Source organism: Electrona antarctica (assembly GCF_951216825.1).
Source record: "Electrona antarctica genome assembly, chromosome: 12".
Classification (NCBI taxonomy): Eukaryota; Metazoa; Chordata; class Actinopteri; order Myctophiformes; family Myctophidae; genus Electrona; species Electrona antarctica.
The window spans coordinates 48345126-48367442 of NC_136793.1; the positions used below are offsets into that span (position 1 = coordinate 48345126).

At 47.9% G+C, this 22317-nt stretch overlaps 1 protein-coding gene across 3 annotated transcripts in view; it reads left to right on the forward strand.

The window, feature by feature from the left end:
- The window catches only part of ttc28 (tetratricopeptide repeat domain 28), a 363296-nt gene that overhangs the window by 300820 nt on the left and 40159 nt on the right, over positions 1–22317 (forward strand). For all 3 annotated transcript variants that reach the window (XM_079516434.1, XM_079516435.1, XM_079516436.1), the window contains 2 exons: positions 58–256; positions 13784–13893. In XM_079516434.1, the coding sequence (XP_079372560.1) occupies positions 58–256; positions 13784–13893 (309 nt within the window). The remainder of the gene's footprint in view (positions 1–57; positions 257–13783; positions 13894–22317) is intronic.

Consider the following 22317-nt stretch of genomic DNA (forward strand, 5'->3'; position numbering starts at 1 on the left):
AAACGTCTGCTAAATGCCTACATTGTAATTATAATTGTGACAACCCTATGCCTCCAGGGCCGCGCCTACGGCAACCTTGGCCTGACGTACGAGTCTCTGGGGAACTACGAGCGGGCCGTGGTCTTCCAGGAGCAGCACCTGAGCGTGGCGGCCCAAACAAGTGACCTGGCGGCCAAGACGGCAGCCTACGGCAGCCTGGGGAGGACACACCACGCCCTGCAGAACTACTCACAGGCCGTCATGTACCTGCAGGAAGGTGAGAGAGAGAGAGAGAGAGAGAGAGAGAGAGAGAGAGAGATATTTTGATTTTAAAGGTACCTTTATTGAATACTGCCGCAACTCAGCACCAAATCACATCATTTCACATGCTTCATTAAAACTTAAGAATAAATATTAAAACGAGATAATTAGTTCCCCATGCTCCCCCACCATACACAGCACCCCTCCCACAGCCCATGTTGCACCAAAAGTCTCTAGATTGTCCACTGTCCTGTAGTAGGCATGTTCTACCCTGATGCGTGCTGCCACCAGCCCATGGGAGGGAGGGAGAGGGAGAGAGAGAGAGAGAGAGAGAGAGAGAGAGAGAGAGAGAGAGAGAGAGAGAGAGAGAGAGAGAGAGAGAGAGAGAGAGAGAGAGAGAGAGAGAGAGAGAGAGAGAGAGAGAGAGAGAGAGAGAGAGAGAGAGAGAGAGAGAGAGAGAGAGAGAGAGAGAGAGAGAGAGAGAGAGAGAGAGAGAGAGAGAGAGAGAGAGAGAGAGAGAGAGAGTCATGTACCTGCAGGAAGGTGAGAGAGAGAGAGAGAGAGAGAGAGTCATGTACCTGCAGGAAGGTGAGAGAGAGAGAGAGAGAGAGGTGAAGGAAGCCAGATGAATGAATGAGGCTTGACTTTGATGTCTTAAGCTGTCAGGCTTAGATAGAGTTGGTGGAATTCATGCTATCGTGCTATTCTGACTGTGCCTATTTCTAGCTAAGCCTTTGCTATGTTTTTATGAGGTTGTGCGTGCGTGCGTGCGTGCGTGCGTGCGTGCGTGCGTGCGTGCGTGCGTGCGTGCGTGCGTGCGTGCGTGCGTGCGTGCGTGCGCGCGTGCGTGCGTGCGTGTGTGTGTGATCTTTAAAATACCTTTACTTGGATGAAGGTATTGTATGCATCACCTGGGTAATAGTCAGAAGCCAGACGATCAGAGATCTCTGCCTTCTGATAGATCTGTGGAAATCTGTACTCTGGGCTGGAACAGCAGCGTGAACGGCCGCCAGCAAACCTACTGTACGTCATACACTGCTTTAAAAAACAAACAAGGGTGCTCGAGGTGGCACGGTGGTGTCAAAGGGTATGGCAAGCTATGGCAGCTACCATACCTTGGCTCCAGGGGAGGAAAGAATGGAGGAAAATATGCCAAAAACTGAGGCAAATAACTGCATGTAACCGCAAAAATAGAGGAAAATAGTGGGAAAAAAGAGGCAAATAACCGCACGTAACCGCAAAGATTTTGGCGCGTGAGCTTGCGATACCTTAGCTTTAGCTGAAATGATGCCATGATACCCACCGTCCGTTCTATTCTGATGTGTATAGGCGGTGTGAGTATTGTCATTGTGTGCAGCAGCACACGCCTGCATACAGGCAGTGAGTGTATGAGAGTATGTGTGCCTGCCTATAGACTATCTATGCACACACAGTGCTGCCTGCCTGCACACTGCTGGCTGGGGCATTTGGCCTGCTTATTGTTCACCATTCTTCACACCTCTCCACATGCAGCTCTCTCTCTCTCTCCAGTGGCACCTCTTCCCGACAAGCTGCCAACGGATCTTTTCACACCCTCTCTACCTGACACACTTCTGCCTCTCACGCTTCATTGTGCCCTGCTGATTATGGTGAATAAATAAAATAAATAAAAAACACGCCAGCCAGCCAGCCAGCCAGCCAGGCCTCTCCAAAAACCCATTTTTGCACTGACAATGTGCAAAAGTATTTGTCACCAAAGGACGTGACGAGCAGCAACTGAGTCTGAAATCTCACCTCTTCAGAGTGGGCGTTCACCACCACGCCATGAGTCCGAACCACTTTGAACCTGTTCCATATTCTGGTTTTCAAAAATGTCACACATTTTTAACCCATTTTGGGCGGGAACCCCTTTTGGTGTTTTAACTAAGCATTATGTTATACTTTAGCTATTGAAAAATAGCAGATCTACAAGCTCATAGTGCGCCACCGAGTGGCGCGCTACGAGCTTGTAGATCTGCTATTTTTGAAAAATCGTAAAAATGCGGCACAGCATAGACTCTTCTGGAGTTCTGGGGCGCGTGGCAAAATTGAAGGCACAATTTTCCTGAGGTTCCTTTGCGAAGCATGAGCTTCCGCTTCTGCGTAACAGAACTCCCGGAAAAGACGCGCTGGGATTGGCCAGTAGTCACTTGTGTCACGAGTGAGCAGCGAGAGCAGCCCGAGGAGTCGCATGAGTGACGTCACTTGGGGCGGCGACGCATCGTTCCTTCAGCAAAATGCCTTCAGCAGCACTTCGGCTTGACTTCCTGCCTTCAATCAAGGAAGATTAGAGAAGGAAGTGACATGGTCACGTGACTGTGATGCGCCATGACACTTTCATGGGAGCCAAATCTCGCACCGGAAGTTACATGATACAAAGCAGTGAATGCTGGAGCAAGCTTGACCAGCTCATAACAAACATTATTTATGAACCATTGAGACCTGTGTCATATAATCGGTTCAGGCATATAAAAGAAGACATATCACAGCTTGTTTTCTAATCACTTGCTTTTCGATGTGCACAGAGTGCACAGTATATCATTTTATTTGAGGATTTCAACAGCAGCAGGTGTCGTTTCTGTTTCTGAAACGGTGGACAGTCTCGCGATATTTGACACGTTCAGAAACGTACTTTTTGCTCTTTAGATACCTCTATAAAATTACACAGTGTACACATCGAAAAGCAACACAGCAGACATACTGTGTTATATGTCTTCTGTTATTTTCCAGAAGCGGTTACTTTACAAAAGATCTCAGTCACTCAGAAATAGTGTTGGTCACTGAGCTCTCATTGACTCCAGTGCATTCTGCCGGACTTCCGGGTGCAGTTTGGCTCCCATGGTGCGACGAATCTGCCGCCTGGAATTGCGTGATAGCGAAAATGACGTTGGTGACTTTACCTCCATTTCATATACCTTGTCTTCAATGGAGATACGCTCCAATGACCTGCAGCGGCCAATGAGGCATCTATTTTTTTTTAACCCATTTTGGGCGGGAACCCCTTTTGGTGTTTTAAACATTATGTTATAATTTAGCTATTGAAAAATAGCAGATCTACAAGCTCGTAGCGCGCCACTGAGTGGCGCGTTACGAGCTTGTAGGTCTGCTATTTTTGAAAAATCGTGAAAATGTGGCACACATTTTGAATATATATTCTTTCCGAGCGAACGTTTTTAACTCAAAACATTGCTTCTGGGGAGTCCCTAGAACAACATATTTTCAGATTGGGGTCGGCAGCCAATTTTATAAAATGTCTGGGTTCCTTGACATGAAACTGTTTGAGAACCACTGACATAGAAACATACAACAGAAAACAGTCAGCATTTAGAAGACATTTGTAGAATCGTCCTCAGGTCTAAATGGGTTAAATATCTATGGGAGGGAGGACCAGGAATACGCCTGCTCGTCCTTCTGATCCACTTCATGTGTGAATCATCCGGGCCTGTGGCGGCGCCGTGGCGGCCCAGACACCACCTCCCCGGGCCACGCACGCTTGTTGAGCTTTAACCCGTTCAGGACGAGGAACGCCTTTTGGTGTTTTAAGCATTATGTTGTACTTTGGCTGTACCAAAATAGCAGATCTACAAGCTCGTAGCGCGGCACCGGGTGCTGCGCTACGAGCTTGTAGATCTGCTATTTTGGAAAAATCGTGAAAATGTGGCGCAACTCTTTCAGAGCGAACATTTTTAACTCAAATCTTTGCTTCTGGTGGGTGGGTGGGTGGGGGGGGCGGGGGGGTCCCTGAAACAACATATTTTCAGATGCGGGTCGGCTGGCCAATTAGGCTACATATATTTTTGGGGGCCCTTGACATGAAAATGTTTGAGAACGACTGACATAACATAGAAACATGGGTTTTTCAGAAAACTGTCAGGATTGGTTCTCAGGTCTAAACGGGTTAATGGAAGCAGAGGCGACAGACCACTCCATCTCCAGCAGCGACCGCAACCCTGTCCTCCCTGTTTTGTCCTTGGATCGTTCCTCCGGACCGGCTTCAAAAAAATAAAAAAGAACACCGCCTTCTCCATCCTTGACAGCCAATTATTCCTGGCCAACCTACCCAGCCCTAAAAGTTTCCAAGGTTTTTTTTTTTCTTTTTTCCCGTTTTCTATTTTCTCCTCATCATGCTGATCTGTCTTTTTTTTCTTCTTCTTGTTCACGCTGCACTGCCTGGCTTTTGTTTTTGTTTGGTGAAAAAGATTAATTGGAGAGGAAGCTCCAGGAATGCGTCCATAAACTAGTGCATGCATAGTGACACGGTGTGACCTCAAAATGTGCATGTGTGCGTGTCTCATCATGCGCATTTGCACGCCGTAAAATCCTCAGTTGTTAATTTAACTCTTGAGAGCCTACAACTGGAACTAAAATGGATTTTACTTTGTGCCTATGTGCTTTCATCTGTATGCTGTGCGAGTGCGTGCGTGCGTGCGTGCGTGCGTGCGTGCGTGCGTGCGTGCGGGTGTTAATTTTCCACTGTGTTCTCCAGAATTTCAAGACAAACAGCTGAAGTTAATTACTGGGAGATAAACAAATAATTTGTGTCATTCTACGTGCTAACGGACGCATCCCAGCTCTTCTTTTTCTGCGCAGTGAAAATCCCTCCGTATTCACTTAACTCTGGGAGCGTGTGAACATTTGATTGTGTACAATTTAGCATGATAAGGGCAGCCAAGCCTCAGCAGACAGATGCACTTTATTCTGATTAACAAAGCATTGTTTTTGTTTATTATTATTTTTTATCAATGGATGTATTTTACCAACTAATCCCTTCCACGAGTCAACTTTAAGAGCAAGTAATGCAATGCAAATTAAATATTATTCAGATTTCTTTTTTTGGGGGGATGGGGGGTTAGAGCAGCACCACTGCTTTACATATTATGATACGGGGATCAATGGGAATTTATGATAAACCGAACAATAAACAATGAAGCACACACACAGCCCCCCTGCAGATCTTCAGTAAGCTCACAGAGAACTTCATACAAAAAGCATGTCAGTGTGCGTGTGATTTCTGCAGGGGGTTTGTGATTATGAATAAATACTATACTGATAGCCGTGAAATGGCTGCAGTTCCGTAATAATCACCATCATTTATCCAGCGGGGAGAATCTTCGCAGGGAGAAACCTCATGATTTTTGAGGGGCGCTAGCCCCTCCTATGCCCAGCTTTACGGGTTTGTGTGAACACAGACATTGGCTTGTGATTGGCTGATCACCCCATAGCGATGATTTGACATGGCTGAGCAAAGTACATATTGAAGACAAAAGTGAGGGCAGAAAAGGGAAGATTGGCCGTTTTGTGTGATTATTTGATTGGTTGAGCACGGAATGTGATGTATGACCAATTGACCATGTATGATGATGTATGATGATAAGAGCGCCCCTCACTTGACACGGGAGTGATTTTTTTCAATCTGAATTCTGAACATACCTTAGATATACCATTTACAATTCACAATTTTACAGTAAGCATGAACAACACATAATAATAAGAATAATAAACTTTATTTATGAAGTGCTTTTCGAAAACAATGTTTACAAAGTGCTTTACAGTGTCAAAGGATAATCAACAACAATCAAATGAATAATATTCATCAAGGATATTTAAGGTAGCTAAGAGTTGAATATCTGTACAATGGGGGGTGTGTGTAGGGTCCGATCAGACTTTGAAGATATGGGGGTGCCATACCTTTGGTTGCTTTGAAGGCCAGCCCAGCATCAGAGTTTGGTTTTGTAATGGAGGGAGCGGAGAAGGGGGGGAGGGGGAGGGGGATAAGGGGGAGAATTTTGGCTGGTTGAAGACCAAGCGTGCTGCAGCTTTCTGGATCTATTGGAGAGGCTTAAGTGCCTGAAGGCCAGTAAGGAGAGAGTTATAGTCAAGTATTGATTATGACTGATGACTGGATAAGGAGCTGGGCTGACTCCTGGGTGAGGAAGAGTCTAATCCTTCGAAACATACCGGTATGAGGTTTCCAACAATTTGTAGGCTCCGAGCCTGTCCAAATGCGGGTCCATTTGGTTACATTAGTACACGCTCAGAGTTAACCCATTTTGGGCGGGAACCCCTTTTGGTGTTAGCATTACGTTATGATTTAGCTATTGAAAAATAGCAGATCTACAAGCTCATAGCGCGCCACCGAGTGGCGCGCTACGAGCTTGTAGGTCTGCTATTTTTGAAAAATCGAAGAACGACTGACATAGAAACATAGCTTTTTCAGAAAACTGTCAGGATGTAGACGACATTTTTAGAATCTGATCTCAGGTCAGAATGGGTTAAATGAACCCTGAGGATTTGACTGTGTGTGTGTGTGTGTGTGTGTGTGTGTGTGTGTGTGTGTGTGTGTGTGTGTGTGTGTGTGTGTGTGTGTGTGTGTGTGTGTGTGTGTGTGTGTGTGTGTGTGTGTGTGTGTGTGTGTGTGTGTGTGTGTGTGTGTGTGTGTGTGTGTGTGTGTGTGTGTGTGTGTGTGTAAAGCCTGCAGGCGACCCATGCAGTGGCGGTGAGTACAGTATCCCACATAGTGGATGTTCAGTAGACAAAACGACAAAAGTGTAATTGTTAAAGCCCTGTCTGTCCCGAAGCTCAAAGCAGGGAACTGGCTGACGCTTTTAATGCCGTTCATGGTGTGCTGTAATTCCTGGTGTAATTCCCTGCCTTTTGAGCCGCTTTGACAGACAATGTATTTTCACTTAAAGCTGTAATCCGTGACTTTGATGTCCTCCGGCCTCCTATACCACCGCCATTGGAACCCAGGCAGAGCTCCTGGCCTATACTGTATACTCAGACAACAGCCTGGGCCAGCTTCAGGCAGTACTACTTCTCAAACAGTAGGTGTCCTACCACACACGACACCACGGTCTACATTTCTCAGGGAGACCACATATATTATGCCCATGTATGGGCATATCAGTTGGTTCTTCTCGAACAACACCGGGCACCCCACACTCCGTCAACTCCTCGCCGATGCGTGTGGCAAGTTTGGCGTCGGTCATATACAGGCGTAGCGATCGAACCTGCGATTCTGGACAACCCGACTTCATTATGCCTATATATGGGCATATCAGTCAGATCGGCAGGGCAGGGCAACTGCCTATCTGACCGGCTCGACGCCGGTCATCTCAATGTCCCTTTGGTCATCGGCAATGGGCGAACAGAGTTTGAAGTCGGTCGTCGGACTCTGACAGGTTCTCAAGATACGTGAACTGCAGTACTTGACTACTACAGACTTGGGGCATATATTGTAAGATAAGACTGCAGCTTTAAATCGCCCACTGGAGAGAGAACAGTTCCCACAGCTTTTATGGAAGTGCATGAATGTTCATTGTACGCAGGCTGTCAGGAGCAAAATATTGCCCTCATGTAACTTTCAAATGATTGTGGAATATGAATATGATCTGTTATGTACTCTGTACGCGTGTGTGCGTTTGTGTGTGTGTGCGCGCGCGTGTGCGTGCGTGCGTGCGTGCGTGCGTGTGCGTGTGTGTGCGTGTGTGTGTGTGTGTGTGTGTGTGTGTGTGTGTGTGCGTGTGCGTGTGCGTGTGCGTGCGTTAGCCTCACAGTGAGCAGGGCATTGAGATTGCCTGCAGGTTCCTTCTTATTAAATTCATTTTTCATCAGGAAATTCATTAATTAGGTGGCAATTTGTGTGGCCTCACCCTCCTCATAGTCACAGTGCCTCAAGTGGGTTTGTGTGTGTGTGTGCGTATGTGCGGCTTGTGCGCGCGTGTGTGTGCGTGTGTGCGTGCACAGTATGTGTGCATATGTATGCCTGTGTGAGTACTAGACCGTGTTCTTGAAGTACAGGCCCGATCAAAAGGATAGATCAAAAGTAATGGCTTATGTATGCATGTGTGCGTGTGCGCGTACGTGCGTGTGCGCATGCGTGCGTGCGTGCGTGCGGACACGCACATGAGCCTCACCACCAGTGGGGGTTTTTTTTATGTCACACAATGCATGCAAATAAATGTGTCCCCTCACGGGCATGCACACATGTTGTGTGTGCATGTGCGTGTGTGCGCGCGTGCGTGTGTGCATGTGCGTGTGTGTGTATGTGCGTATGCGTGTGCGTGTGCGTGCGTGCGTGTGTGTGTGTGTGTGTGTGTGTGTGTGTGTTAGGGCATTAACGACTTGAGATTTTTCCAAGTCGACTTGTCAGACAGTAAAGTCGAAGTTGAGTCGATTTATCGTTTTGTACGACGGGGGGGACGGGGGGGATGGAGGTGCGCGCGCTCAAATACGGAGCATGTCAAACAAAGCACTGCGCACACACACAGTGACCTCTCCAATATGGCACAGTGTATGTATCATCGATATGGCAAAGCGCTGATTATCAAAACATAAAACTATAATAGTAAATACTAAACAGTGTGTGCGTCGCGCGTCCCCATGGGCCGCGGAGAGGCTCACGGCCCGGTCGCGAACCGTTTGTTGGGCCGCCGGCCACGGGGAAGAGAAAAGGAATAAAAAAAAGCCTCAAATTGGGCAGGCACTTTAGACCATGCGGCCGCTGACTCGGAGGGGGAAGTGGGGCTGCCCCAGCCTGTGAGCTCGCAGATCTACGCTTCATGCAACGAATGTACCCGTACGTTTGTTCTATTAAAGGGTAGATCGCTACCGTTTGGGGGCTCAGCAGCCCCCCAAACGGTGAGCTTAGCCTGTTGCTAACGCGACCGCCCTTCTCTCTCTCTCTCTCTCTCTCTCTGAGTCTCTCTCTCTCTCTCTCTCTCTCTCTCTCTCTCTAACGCGTCTCTCTCTTTCTCTCTCTCTCTCTAACGCGACTCTCTCTCTCTCTCCCCCGTTGAAGTTGCAATAGTTGGATCACTCAACACAGACCAGAAAAGATAACACAACAGGAGAGGGGGCATCATTGGCACACAGCGCCAGCAGCAGCGCGCAGCACAGCGCAGCGGCCCGAGAACACAATACAAAATATGTTTTTTTTTTTTTTTTAACTTTCGACTTGTCCTAATGTGAATCGACTTGTGTTAATGAAATCGATAAATCGATAAATCGATTTTTTAGTGAATGCCCTAGTGTGTGTGTGTGTGTGTGTGTGTGTGTGTGTGTGTGTGTGTGTGTGTGTGTGTGTGTGTGTGTGTGTGTGTGTGTGTGTGTGTGTGTGTGTGTGTGTGTGTGTGTGTGTGTGTGTGTGTGTGTGTGTGTGTGTGTGTGTGTGAGCCCTCAGGGCTGCAGAAGCTCTCCCAGCTGTCAGGCAGCCTTTAAAGTGCTCTCTAGATGCTCTTCAGGATGCAGCCGTGCAGCCACGGCCTCGTAGTACTCATGTCAGCCACTGTGCCTCCGGGGCACACCAAAGACAGACACACACACACACACACACACACACACACGCACACACACACACACACACACACACACACACTGACAGGCCTGTGCTATACGCAGTTAAGTCAGATACCGTAACTCACCAACAGATTGGGACCAATAATACAGAACGTTGCATTTATAAAATGTAAATACATAAGTGTGAATACTGTATTTGATCTTGGCGTTCGGGCTCTGCTATGATGCTATATTAGAGAAGACAACCATTTAAGAGCAGGGAGATATATATATATATATATATATATATATATATATATATATATTAGGCATGTAACGATACACTCAACTCACGATACGATACGTATCACGATATGAGGTTCACGATACGATTTTTCACGATATTTTCAACACAATTATTTTCCAGACAAAATCTTTTTTTTTAATGATTTATCTTCCCCCCAAGCTTTTTTCACAATTTTTGAGTGGTGCAACCACTCCAAGGAACAGCAATGTCCGTGTTAACCTACCTATGTGTTCATGTGTCCGTTCACCTATACCTTTGTGACTATGAGCACCAGTACCAATGAGTACCAAAAGTGTCGCTGTTGTGCCAGAAACAGAGAGAGAGAGATGTTGCCTGCTAATGAGAGACAGAGAGAGAGAGGGGGGGGGGAGTTGCACCACTCAGTTCACACGGGTGTGATTTTTATTTAACTACATTGCAAAAGTAGCATTACTTTTCATGTAAAATTACTTCATTTCTGTGCAACAACTGTAAACATGCTTTCATGTTTAAACCTAGCTCGAGTTAACATTTCTTCTTTTCTTTGATGGCATCTTAGGATAGATGTAGACCTATTTGACAGTGCAGAAACATAATTGCCTTCCTTGATGTATTAATGAGTATCAATAACGACCATGTGTCTGTGACCACCTGTGTCACAGACACATACAGCTCCCCTCTGCAGGCCTCTACTGAAAGTGACTGCATGGTGTCTCATTTCTCTCCAAAAGCATGTGAATATGATGGAATATGATTACAGCTCACATTTCATACATTTCCGACTCAATCGGGCACCCCCCGCGCGCGATCGGGATCGGCCCGATCAACATCAAGAATGTTTGATATTTGCTCGGCCCCGCTCCGATTATCCTGTAGTGTGTGGTGCTGTCAGATTTCAAATGCCCGATTATCGGCTAGTGTAAGGCCACCTTTAGGGAAAGTAGAGCCTATACTGGCGGTGCTGGGAGCAAACAAAACGCATACATCGTTCAGTGGCAGCAAGAGATATGGTGCGTTCACACGGGCAGATGCAAAGATACAGTCTAGCATTCATTGTCAATGGACTCCAGCGACATGAAGATGCAAACCTGCAAAGCTGTATAGCTGCAATGACACGCGTCACTATTGACGACGACGCGACAAATGATGCTGTGATCATCTTTTGCATCTGCCAGTGTGAAGACAGCAATAGTACAATGCATTGGTTTTCAACCCTTTTCATATCAAGGCCCGTTATTTTATTCTGCATTTGAGCCACGGACCACCATTTGATGACATTTGACAAAAATAAGGATTATTTAGTTGTCGTTGGATAAGATTTTGTCCACAATTCCATGCTGTGTTGATGTTGTACCATAGGAGAGACAACAGGCAAACAAGACTTCTTGTGAATTAATTGTGAATTAAGTAGCGCAGATCTTTAACAATAATCTAACTCTTGAGAGCGTGGTCCATTTTGGTTTAATTTTAAGCTCTCAAGAGGTAAAGATCTATAAGGGTCAATTTGGTTACCAACTCTCCATCATTTAGCTGGGGACCACCTGGAACCCCCTCAAGGACCACTGGTGGTCCCCAGACCACTGGTTGAAAACCACTGGATCAGGTGAGCTAGACCGCCAATTTGGTCAGCTGCTTGGCGCGTCACATACAGTACAATACATCTCCTACATAGTGCAGCACATGCCTGTAAACCTAGACTTCTAGCCCGGACTTTAGCTCGCAGGCTACGGAACATTCGCGGGTGTCTGTCTGACGTGCCGAAAACAGCCAATCTACAAGTTCACAGCGTGTTCCGCTGCAACGTGTCGTGTTGCTTGTAGATCCGCTTGCACGCGTCGTGTTGCTTGTAGATCCGCTGCAACGTGTCGTGTTGCTTGTAGATTGCTGTTTTTTTGTGCATAGCACACAACTACGTATAAATCAAGCATTGAATGATCATCAGCATGGGAGAACACACAGTGATGGAGAGATATAGACGGAGGGAAGGAGCCAGGGAGGGAGAGAGAGGAGACGAGAGAACGAGATCTTGATAGAGATAGAGGGAATGATTTGGAGGACTCAAAGCAGGGGGGAGAGAGAGAGAGAGAGAGAGAGAGAGAGAGAGAGAGAGAGAGAGATGACTCACAGTATTATTTTGGTGTCAACTAGAGAATAAAGGCGACACGGAATGGGCTGATTTTCAAGCTTGATCGTGAGAGACTGTGTGTGTGTGTGTGTGTGTGTGTGTGTGTGTGTGTGTGTGTGTGTGTGTGTGTGTGTGTGTGTGTGTGTGTGTGTGCGTGTGTGTGCGTGTGCGTGCGCGCGTGCGTGCGCGTGTGTACATGCGCGTGCGTGTGTACATGCGCGTGCGTGTGTACATGTACTATATATATAAGTGTATTAAAAGACTCCGGGTTGAAGTCTGTCGTAGAAGAGTATAATTTAGATCCATTTCTGCTCTCCAGCTCCGGAAGCCTAATGAGGCCTATAAGCAGCAGCAACCTGACTCCCCAGTAAGCACTGCCACAGCAGTCTAGATCAAACAAACAGGTAGGGAGAGAGAAGGGGGGGAAAGAGTGAGAGAGGGGGGGGTAGATGAGAGAAGGGGGGAATACAGGAGGGAGGGGACAGAGAGAAACAGAGCAGACAGCAGAGAGGAAGGAGAGCAAGAGGAGGAGGAGGTGGGGGGGGGTTGTGGAGAGATAAGGAGAGCCAAAGAAGTATGGCATCCTTCAAAGTGCTGCCAGCTCTACTATGAGAGAGAGAGAGAGCGTGCAGACGGAGCAGCATGCAGCAGCCACACAGAGCCCTATGGGAGAGAGAGCCGGAGAAAGAAGCTGTGCCCAGGCCTCGTGGAATCGGCCGCGGTGTGTTCCCGCCCCGGTCACGCTCTCTGCGTTCTCTTCGCTTATCTGGGTCACACCACAGACCGACCGACCGACCGGCTTCTTCCAGGAATGCCTAGAAAAGCAAGAATGCAACGCGGTGGCATAGCTGCTTGGCCCATTTATAAACCCTGTTCTCTTTCGTTTGCCCCCCCTTCCTCCACACACCAAAAATGGAGAGAACAGACTGTAACCGACCAAGTACAATACAACACACAGGTAAACAGGTCTGGCCGTGCATGAGCAATGGGCTCGTTCTGAGTGATTGCTGTGCATTTAACGCTTTGTGGGTGAAGCTCATGTGTCACAGTGAGTGGCTGTCCTGTCCTTTCTCGTCAGCCTCCTCCTTCGCGGAGTGGCATTTTCATCTCCGTAATTGGACCGAAGAACCAAGAGCACGGCGGGCTGACTGACTGAGGACGCACGCAAAGACCACGCGGCTCGCTGCTTGACAGAGATCGGAAGTGAAAAACAAAAGGCGCGCGCCAGGTGATCTGACAAAATGCACGCTGCCTGGACACGCACGTGCGTGCGCATCTGTACGCCCATCCACGTACATGTGCACGAGCAGATACTCCATTCATTGGCTCCTTGAGACTTCATTACCGTGTGCGCTCTTCAAATGAAGCGGACGGACGCTGCTCTTTGAGTTTGCATTGGGTCTCTTGTTTGCTTGTAAATATTTGGTGATTGCTCGCCACGTCTCCTTTTGTGCAAGCATCCAGCGCGCGTGTTTGTGTTTGTGTTTGTGTTTGTGTTTGTGTTTGTGTTTGTGTTTGTGTTTGTGTTTGTGTTTGTGTTTGTGTTTGTGTTTGCTCAGCCAGTCGATCCCGTGCATTGATTACCCGGCAGCCGGATTAGTTGCTCTCCAACAGCCTCTCACATGAGGCAGACAGGTTTGCGTTTTGGGTCCCAGCGAGAGGTATTTTACAGCCGCGGCCAAATACGCAAATATGTTCGCTGTCAGAACATCAGTACCACGCTACGCTTACATCTGTTGCGTGAAAGGCTCGTAGCTCTGAATCATTATTTTTCTGCCTCTCTCTCTCTCTCTCTCTCTCTCTCTCTCTCTCTCTCTCTCTCTCTACCTCTCTAACAGGCCTACGGCTTGCGGAGCAGCTGGCTCGGCGTGAGGATGAAGCCAAGATCCGACATCGTCTGGGACTGTCTCTCTGGGCCAGTGGGAACCTGGAGGAGTCCCAGCACCAGGTATATAACTTCTCCCCCCTCTTCTCCTCTCCTCTCTTGGACACAGTCCAAGAGGTTCTCCTCTTTAAGTTGAAGTTTGAGCCCTAATAATAAAAGCTTCAGAAGGTCAGACACAGTACAAAGACAACACGTGTATCTGAGAGTGTAAGTGTTGAAGACAAATGGACCCCTAGGCTGGTATTCTGTGTTCCTTTACAGGTTCAAAACTACAGAAGGATACAAACATGGCAGGCTGACCTTATAGTACACTGTGATGTAAGCAACGGAGCTGCAGCTAATATAAAAAGTATAACAATGTGCGTGCGTGAGTGCGTGCGTGCGTGCGTGCGTGCGTGCGTGCGTGCGTGCGTGCGTTAAGGTCAGTCTGCCATGTTTTACCCTTCTGTAAAGGAAAGCATTTGCAACATTAATATACCCTAGAGTTGTTAATAAAAAGTCCCCCCCCCCTTCTGTTCAGTCTAGAACTGGAGGTCTAGAACTTGGGGTCATGTGATCAGTGACATCACGACGGTGTACGCTGCAGGCCAAGGAGTACACCGTTTTGTTTTATTTCCACACAACAACTCTAAAGTATATTAATGGCATCGTTCAATGTTGAAAATGAGTGGTATTCCCCGTTAAGTGATGCCTAACTGTTAAAGACAGAACATATACTGTAAAGAGGGTGAGATACACTAAGAGGGACAGAGAAAAGCTCCAACATGGCTGTGTGTGTCATTCCCCCAATATGCTGTGGAGTCTGTTGAGCCGGTAAACGCTGGCTGTCGTCTCAGACAGGCGACAGATGCCTGGAGATGTTTCGTGTCCAAATGCATGGTCTCAGGAGCCTCTTCCTCCTCCTCCTCCTCCTCCCCAGCCTCCACATCACACACACTCTCCCCAACCCAGTGGCCGTCTGGCACGCCACGGAGCGGCAACGCCTTTTACAACTACAACACGGATCTGATCGCTACAGAGCACAACTATATTGAAAAGCCTTCAAGTGACATTCTCAATGTTAATAGTATTTGTAGTAGATAACAGTAGCACAATTTGAAATCTGCACCCCATGGCCAGAACAATTATGAAGTCTGTGTGTTTGACTAGGGTTTGACTGCATTGCTGGGGTTACTACAATGACCATAGTGCTTTGGTGCACTGCCCCACCTAGTCATGTTGCCTGTGGGTGTGTCTGACTGAGACAACATGTACTGCAGTCCAGGAAGGAAGTGAGACCAGTGTCTGATGAGTCATCAGGATAATTTGAATTACTAAAATATCTAAAAAAAACATACATTCCACACATAAAAACCCCCAGGAAAGTCTTTCTTGTGTCCCAAACATCATTAAAATAAGATCTGGTTGCAAAAGCGGTGAAGTCATCCCTTAGGTCGCTTCTCTCATCCCCCAAAGGTGAAATTGTCTGCCAAAATGTGCTGCCTCAGGTGTGTCCGAGGAGGACGCCAAGGAGGACGCCATTTGCTTGCTTTCATCATTGTTTACCGTACGTAGAGCCTGTCCAAACTACAGCAATGTGACCCAGATAACATCATTTATTTTCTGTATACATACTTTTGAAGAAATAATTTTGCCTGTTTGTAATTATCAGTTTAACGAGGGTAAAAACAAACACGAATCAGAGTTGGACTCTTTGTGAGTCATAATAATAATGAGATCTCCATGTTCCACCAAAGGGGGAATATCTCTCTTAAGAGATACAGTATGTTCTATTACGTGTCTCACTACTTTTATTAGCACAGTACCTACGTCAACCTGAGCTGTGCTCTGTAATGGACCTGCTTCACACTCACACGCAGCACCGCAGCAATGTGTGTAGGCTGTTCCCACCGTCAGCCTATATGGGCCCTAGGGTGGCTTGTTGGTGGGAAAGGACATAGTTGTCCTCAGAGTACAGAGGAGATGGTTATTCATGAGCTGGTGCGGCTGTTTTCCGAATGACCTTGGTGAATGCTCTGACCCACTTTAAGGCCGATATGCACAGGGGTTTTTGTGGGGGGTTTTATTTTTATTTTTTTGCTGAGCCCTTAAAATTCATCAAAGCATCTGTACTGGTGTAACAAGGAGGAGTGCGGTACCTGACCTCGGTGTTCCTCATTCTTGTACATTTAAAACCGAATTGTGCGTTAACGACCTCTCCGCGGTCCCGCCGTGTCCTGCGCGACACGACGGAGTGATGCGTCTCGGCTCTCTAATCAGCTCTCCGAAGAACAGCCGAGCTTCTCATAGCAGCCAATCGGAAGAGAGGATCTAGAGCTTATTGATTCCTGTCTCTTTGGACGTGAATGGGCTAGATTAGAGCGGATTTCTGCTGCTGATACCGTCCGTCGAAGAGGACAGACTTTAGTCAGGGGCCGGGGGGTGTGGGGGGTATATTAACAATAGACATTTTCGGGTGAAGGGGACAGGTGCATTAATCAGGTGGAGTCACGTCCACCTTCACCCTGTCTTGTTAGATGAGAGTCACGTCATTCATCGTGGCAGGATGACATCACCTGCTATTAACCCATTTTGGGCGGGAACCCCTTTTGTTGTTAGCATTATGTTATGCTTTAGCTATTGAAAAATATCAGATCTACAAGCTCATAGCGCGCCACTGAGTGGCGCGCTACGAGCTTGTAGGTCTGCTATTTTTGAAAAATCGAAGAACGACTGACATAGAAACATAGCTTTTTCAGAAAACTAAAAAAAGATAATTAGAATCTGATCTCAGGTCAAAATGGGTTAAGATGCACAAGCGGTCCCTGCGGGATGCTTCGCCGAGCTCGTAGTAGTACAGCGTCGTGCGCTGTGCACGTTGCCAGGCGGGTCGTTGCGGACGCAGCACTTTTGGGGATTGTTTTTCTTTTCATCCGCGCCATGGGTGAGGTGGGTCCAGCGGCGAGGCGAGGCGAGGCGGGGCGCTGTGAGAAATTAGTTTCACTCTTAAAGGGATGTCCGTGAGGCACGACACAGATTGAACTGCAGCTCTTAAAGGGATGTCCGTGAGGCACGACACAGATTGAACTGCAGCGCCGGCGCGGCAATCAGCCCTGAAGCCCAATCAGCTGAATCAGCCATGGGGGCCTCTCTGCCGCGGCTCCGTGTGTACTATGGCACTAACGCACAGTGGTGGAAAGTACTGTATTTAAGTACCATTTTGAGGTATTTGTACTGTACTTTACTTCATTTCAAATTTTCTTTTCCAACTTTTACTTCCACTCCACTACATCTCGGATTCAAATATTGTATTTTTACTTGTTTTGGCCATTTGAAAATAGTCGATTTGTATACATTGGAAAACTTGAAATGGGACATTCTGCACAATGAGTACATTTACTTTTGGTAGTTCAAGTACATTTTGATGCCAAATACTTGAATTCTGGACTTTTAGTTGTAATAGAGTATTTCTATATATTGCAGTATTGATATTTTTACTAAAACATTTGAGTATACCTTTTCCCACCACTGGCCGCGGCAATCAGCCCTGAAGCCTATCGTATCAGCTGAATCAGCCAGGGGCCTCCATGCAGCGGCCCCTATCGTATCAGCTGAATCAGCCAGGGGCCTCCATGCAGCGGCCCCTATACTATCAGCTGAATCAGCCAGGGGCCTCCATGCAGCGGCCCCTATACATCAGCTGAATCAGCCAGGGGCCTCCATGCAGCGGCCCCTATACTATCAGCTGAATCAGCCAGGGGCCTCCATGCAGCGGCCCCTATACTATCAGCTGAATCAGCCAGGGGCCTCCATGCAGCGGCCCCTATACTATCAGCTGAATCAGCCAGGGGCCTCCATGCAGCGGCCCCTATACTATCAGCTGAATCAGCCAGGGGCCTCCATGCAGCGGCCCCTATCGTATCAGCTGAATCAGCCAGGGGCCTCCATGCAGCGGCCCCTATACTATCAGCTGAATCAGCCAGGGGCCTCCATGCAGCGGCCCCTATACTATCAGCTGAATCAGCCAGGGGCCTCCATGCAGCGGCCCCTATACTATCAGCTGAATCAGCCAGGGGCCTCCATGCAGCGGCCCCTGTAATATCAGCTGAATCAGCCAGGGGCCTCCATGCAGCGGCCCCTATACTATCAGCTGAATCAGCCAGGGGCCTCCATGCAGCGGCCCCTGTACTATCAGCTGAATCAGCCAGGGGCCTCCATGCAGCGGCCCCTATACTATCAGCTGAATCAGCCAGGGGCCTCCATGCAGCGGCCCCTGTACTATCAGCTGAATCAGCCAGGGGCCTCATGCAGCGGCCCCTATACTATCAGCTGAATCAGCCAGGGGCCTCCATGCAGCGGCCCCTATACTATCAGCTGAATCAGCCAGGGGCCTCCATGCAGCGGCCCCTATACTATCAGCTGAATCAGCCAGGGGCCTCCATGCAGCGGCCCCTATACTATCAGCTGAATCAGCCAGGGGCCTCATGCAGCGGCCCCTATACTATCAGCTGAATCAGCCAGGGGCCTCCATGCAGCGGCCCCTATACTATCAGCTGAATCAGCCAGGGGCCTCCATGCAGCGGCCCCTATACTATCAGCTGAATCAGCCAGGGGCCTCCATGCAGCGGCTCCTATACTATCAGCTGAATCAGCCAGGGGCCTCCATGCAGCGGCCCCTATACTATCAGCTGAATCAGCCAGGGGCCTCCATGCAGCGGCCCCTATACTATCAGCTGAATCAGCCAGGGGCCTCCATGCAGTGGCCCCTATACTATCAGCTGAATCAGCCAGGGGCCTCCATGCAGCGGCCCCTGTACTATCAGCTGAATCAGCCAGGGGCCTCATGCAGCGGCCCCTATACTATCAGCTGAATCAGCCAGGGGCCTCCATGCAGCGGCCCCTATACTATCAGCTGAATCAGCCAGGGGCCTCCATGCAGCGGCCCCTATACTATCAGCTGAATCAGCCAGGGGCCTCCATGCAGCGGCCCCTATACTATCAGCTGAATCAGCCAGGGGCCTCATGCAGCGGCCCCTATACTATCAGCTGAATCAGCCAGGGGCCTCCATGCAGCGGCCCCTATACTATCAGCTGAATCAGCCAGGGGCCTCCATGCAGCGGCCCCTATACTATCAGCTGAATCAGCCAGGGGCCTCATGCAGCGGCCCCTATACTATCAGCTGAATCAGCCAGGGGCCTCCATGCAGCGGCCCCTATACTATCAGCTGAATCAGCCAGGGGCCTCCATGCAGCGGCCCCTATACTATCAGCTGAATCAGCCAGGGGCCTCCATGCAGCGGCCCCTATACTATCAGCTGAATCAGCCAGGGGCCTCCATGCAGCGGCTCCGTGTACTACAGAATGCTGCTAATGTAGCCCAGGCTCTCTCTGCTGAGCTCCACCTCCTCTTTTCACTCCCTCTCTGACACACTTTTCCCTCTGTGACCTTGGGACAACACCTGGCTGCTGGCTGTGTGTGCAAACATGATATAGAGATTGCACAGGAATAGCTAGGCCTGTCTCACAATTATTATTACATAATCGTAAAATCAATCTTTCTTTTTTTTGAGTGGTGTAAACCACTCCTACAACTGGTTGTGTTAGTCTGTCTGTCTGTCTGTCTGTCTGTGCTCAAAAAATGAGCACGGTTGCTATGGTCACCCAGTTCACACGGGTGTGATTTCATTACGTCAGACATTACGTCAGACCACAGCTGATCAGTCTATATAAGACCTTATACCACTCAGTTCACACGGGTGTGATTTTTTTAGATAATCGCAATTATTTTGTCAAAATCGTCACAATCGTTTCCATGTTGAAAAAGGTTCATATTATTTTCAGAAATTGTGGAAATAGCATATTCATGTTTTTTTGGTTACAGTTATTAATTATTAATTAATTAATTATTATTAATTAATATGTCAGGCTTGTCTTTTTTGCGACCAAAGGTCACAGTTAACTATGGAAAAGAGAATTTCCCGTCAGTGTGTCGGGCACCATAGATGGTGCCCAGGTCTCGTGACATCATGTGACATCATCAGGGACGGAGCTGTTGAGACCCTGATGTCATAGTAAATGTGACCTGCTGTCGCAGTTAAGCCCATATATGGAGATCCCTGATGTCATCACTATTGGCCAGCAACTCTATATCTGACCTCAAACCTCAAACCCTTAGATCTCATATGGATATATTTCAGAACCTGTTTTGACATTCCATATGTTGATCCTTCCCCATCCTTCCTCTTCGATGTCTCCCTTTAGTGCAGTGTTATTAGTGCAGCTGGCCTGTTGATAACTAGAGTTCTCAACAGGCCCACCTGTCCATTCAAACTCTAGACGGGCCTGCCCCAAAGTTATTCTCAACAGGCCCGAAAATTAAGGCCCGGCCCTACCTGGGCCCTCATCAAACCCTGTACACTCAAGAGAATGTCCCCGCTACCACCCTTAGATCTCCATACTGTATATGCTGTACCTGTTCTGACATTCCATATGTTGATCTGAACTCATCAAATCCTACACTCAAGACATGCTCCTTATATGGCCAGTACAGAATTCATTCCATATTGATCTGACCCGCCATGCCAAAGTGCCAGCGCTTGCCCAGCAGTCTGCCGTCAACGAGGCGGATGCGTGCACGCGACCTCGCCCTCAGGCGTCTTACTGGTATATTTAGGTATCTGCTATGTGTCCTATCCTCAATGCCTAAAAGCCAAACAGAAATGTAATTTTCAACGACAAAGACACAATTCAATCGTTAATCGCAAATTATATTGAGTGACAATTAATCGGCATGTAAAATGTCATAATCGCGACAGCCCTAATGAATTATTCATGTTAGTTATCATGTTAGTTATTAGTAATATGTTAGTAATATACGTTAGTAATATGTTAATTATACATGTTAGTATTATATCTGTAGTCAGATGACTCACAGATACATTGAGAACATTAACAGCTTGAGAATAGTTTCTTCATAAAAGTGTCTTATATTTGATCTTGGCGTTCAGACTCTGCTGTACATTACTGCCTGCTCAGCACATCAGAATCAAATACAGCAACAGCGCCTCCGGCAAACAGAACCCTTAGGGTTAGCAGAGCCTTTTGGAGGTGGTTGTGGTGGTGAGCAAACAGAACCCTTAGGGATAGCAGAGCCTTGTGGAGGTGGTTGTGGTGGTGAGCAAACAGAACCCTTAGGGTTAGCAGAGCCTTTTGGAGGTGGTTGTGGTGGTGAGCAAACAGAACCCTTAGGGATAGCAGAGTCTTTTGGTGGTGGTTGTGGTGGTGAGCAAACAGAACCCTTAGGGATAGCAGAGCCTTGTGGAGGTGGTTGTGGTGGTGAGCAAACAGAACCCTTGGGGATAGCAGAGCCTTTTGGAGGTGGTTGTGGTGGTGAGCAAACAGAACCCTTAGGGTTAGCAGAGCCTTTTGGAGGTGGTTGTGGTGGTGAGCAAACAGAACCCTTAGGGATAGCAGAGCCTTTTGGAGGTGGTTGTGGTGGTGAGCAAACAGAACCCTTGGGGATAGCAGAGCCTTTTGGAGGTGGTTGTGGTGGTGAGCAAACAGAACCCTTAGGGATAGCAGAGCCTTTTGGAGGTGGTTGTGGTGGTGAGCAAACAGAACCCTTAGGGATAGCAGAGCCTTTTGGAGGTGGTGGTGGTGGTGAGCAAACAGAACCCTTAGGGTTAGCAGAGCCTTTTGGAGGTGGTTGTGGTGGTGAGCAAACAGAACCCTTAGGGATAGCAGAGTCTTTTGGAGGTGGTTGTGGTGGTGAGCAAACAGAGTCTTTTGGAGGTGGTTGTGGTGGTGAACAAACAGAGTCTTTTGGAGGTGGTTGTGGTGGTGAGCAAACAGAGTCTTTTGGAGGTGGTTGTGGTGGTGAGCAAACCGAGTCTTTTGGAGGTGGTTGTGGTGGTGAGCAAACAGAGTCTTTTGGAGGTGGTTGTGGTGGTGAGCAAACAGAGTCTTTTGGAGGTGGTTGTGGTGGTGAGCAAACAGAGTCTTTTGGAGGTGGTTGTGGTGGTGAGCAAACAGAGTCTTTTGGAGGTGGTTGTGGTGGTGAGCAAACAGAGTCTTTTGGAGGTGGTTGTGGTGGTGAGCAAACAGAGTCTTTTGGAGGTGGTTGTGGTGGTGAGCAAACAGAGTCTTTTGGAGGTGGTTGTGGTGGTGAGCAAACAGAGTCTTTTGGAGGTGGTTGTGGTGGTGAGCAAACAGTGCACACGACGTTCAGTGGCACTGACTACAAGAGGAAGTACGGTAGCCTACATTGAATTAGGTGAGCTTAAATAAAGCAGCAATTGGTTAGCTGCTTGACACGCCACATACAGTACATACAGTATAGTGCTGCGTATGCATGTAAAGTAAACCTCTCCAGTGTATCTGCCTGAAGTAGCTCGCGGGCTACGCATCATGTACTGTACATGTACACGCATACACACAACCACACATGGTACTATAGGTTTAGCTTACTTTTACTTTACTTTGTTTGATTTATTTGACACGAACAATGTA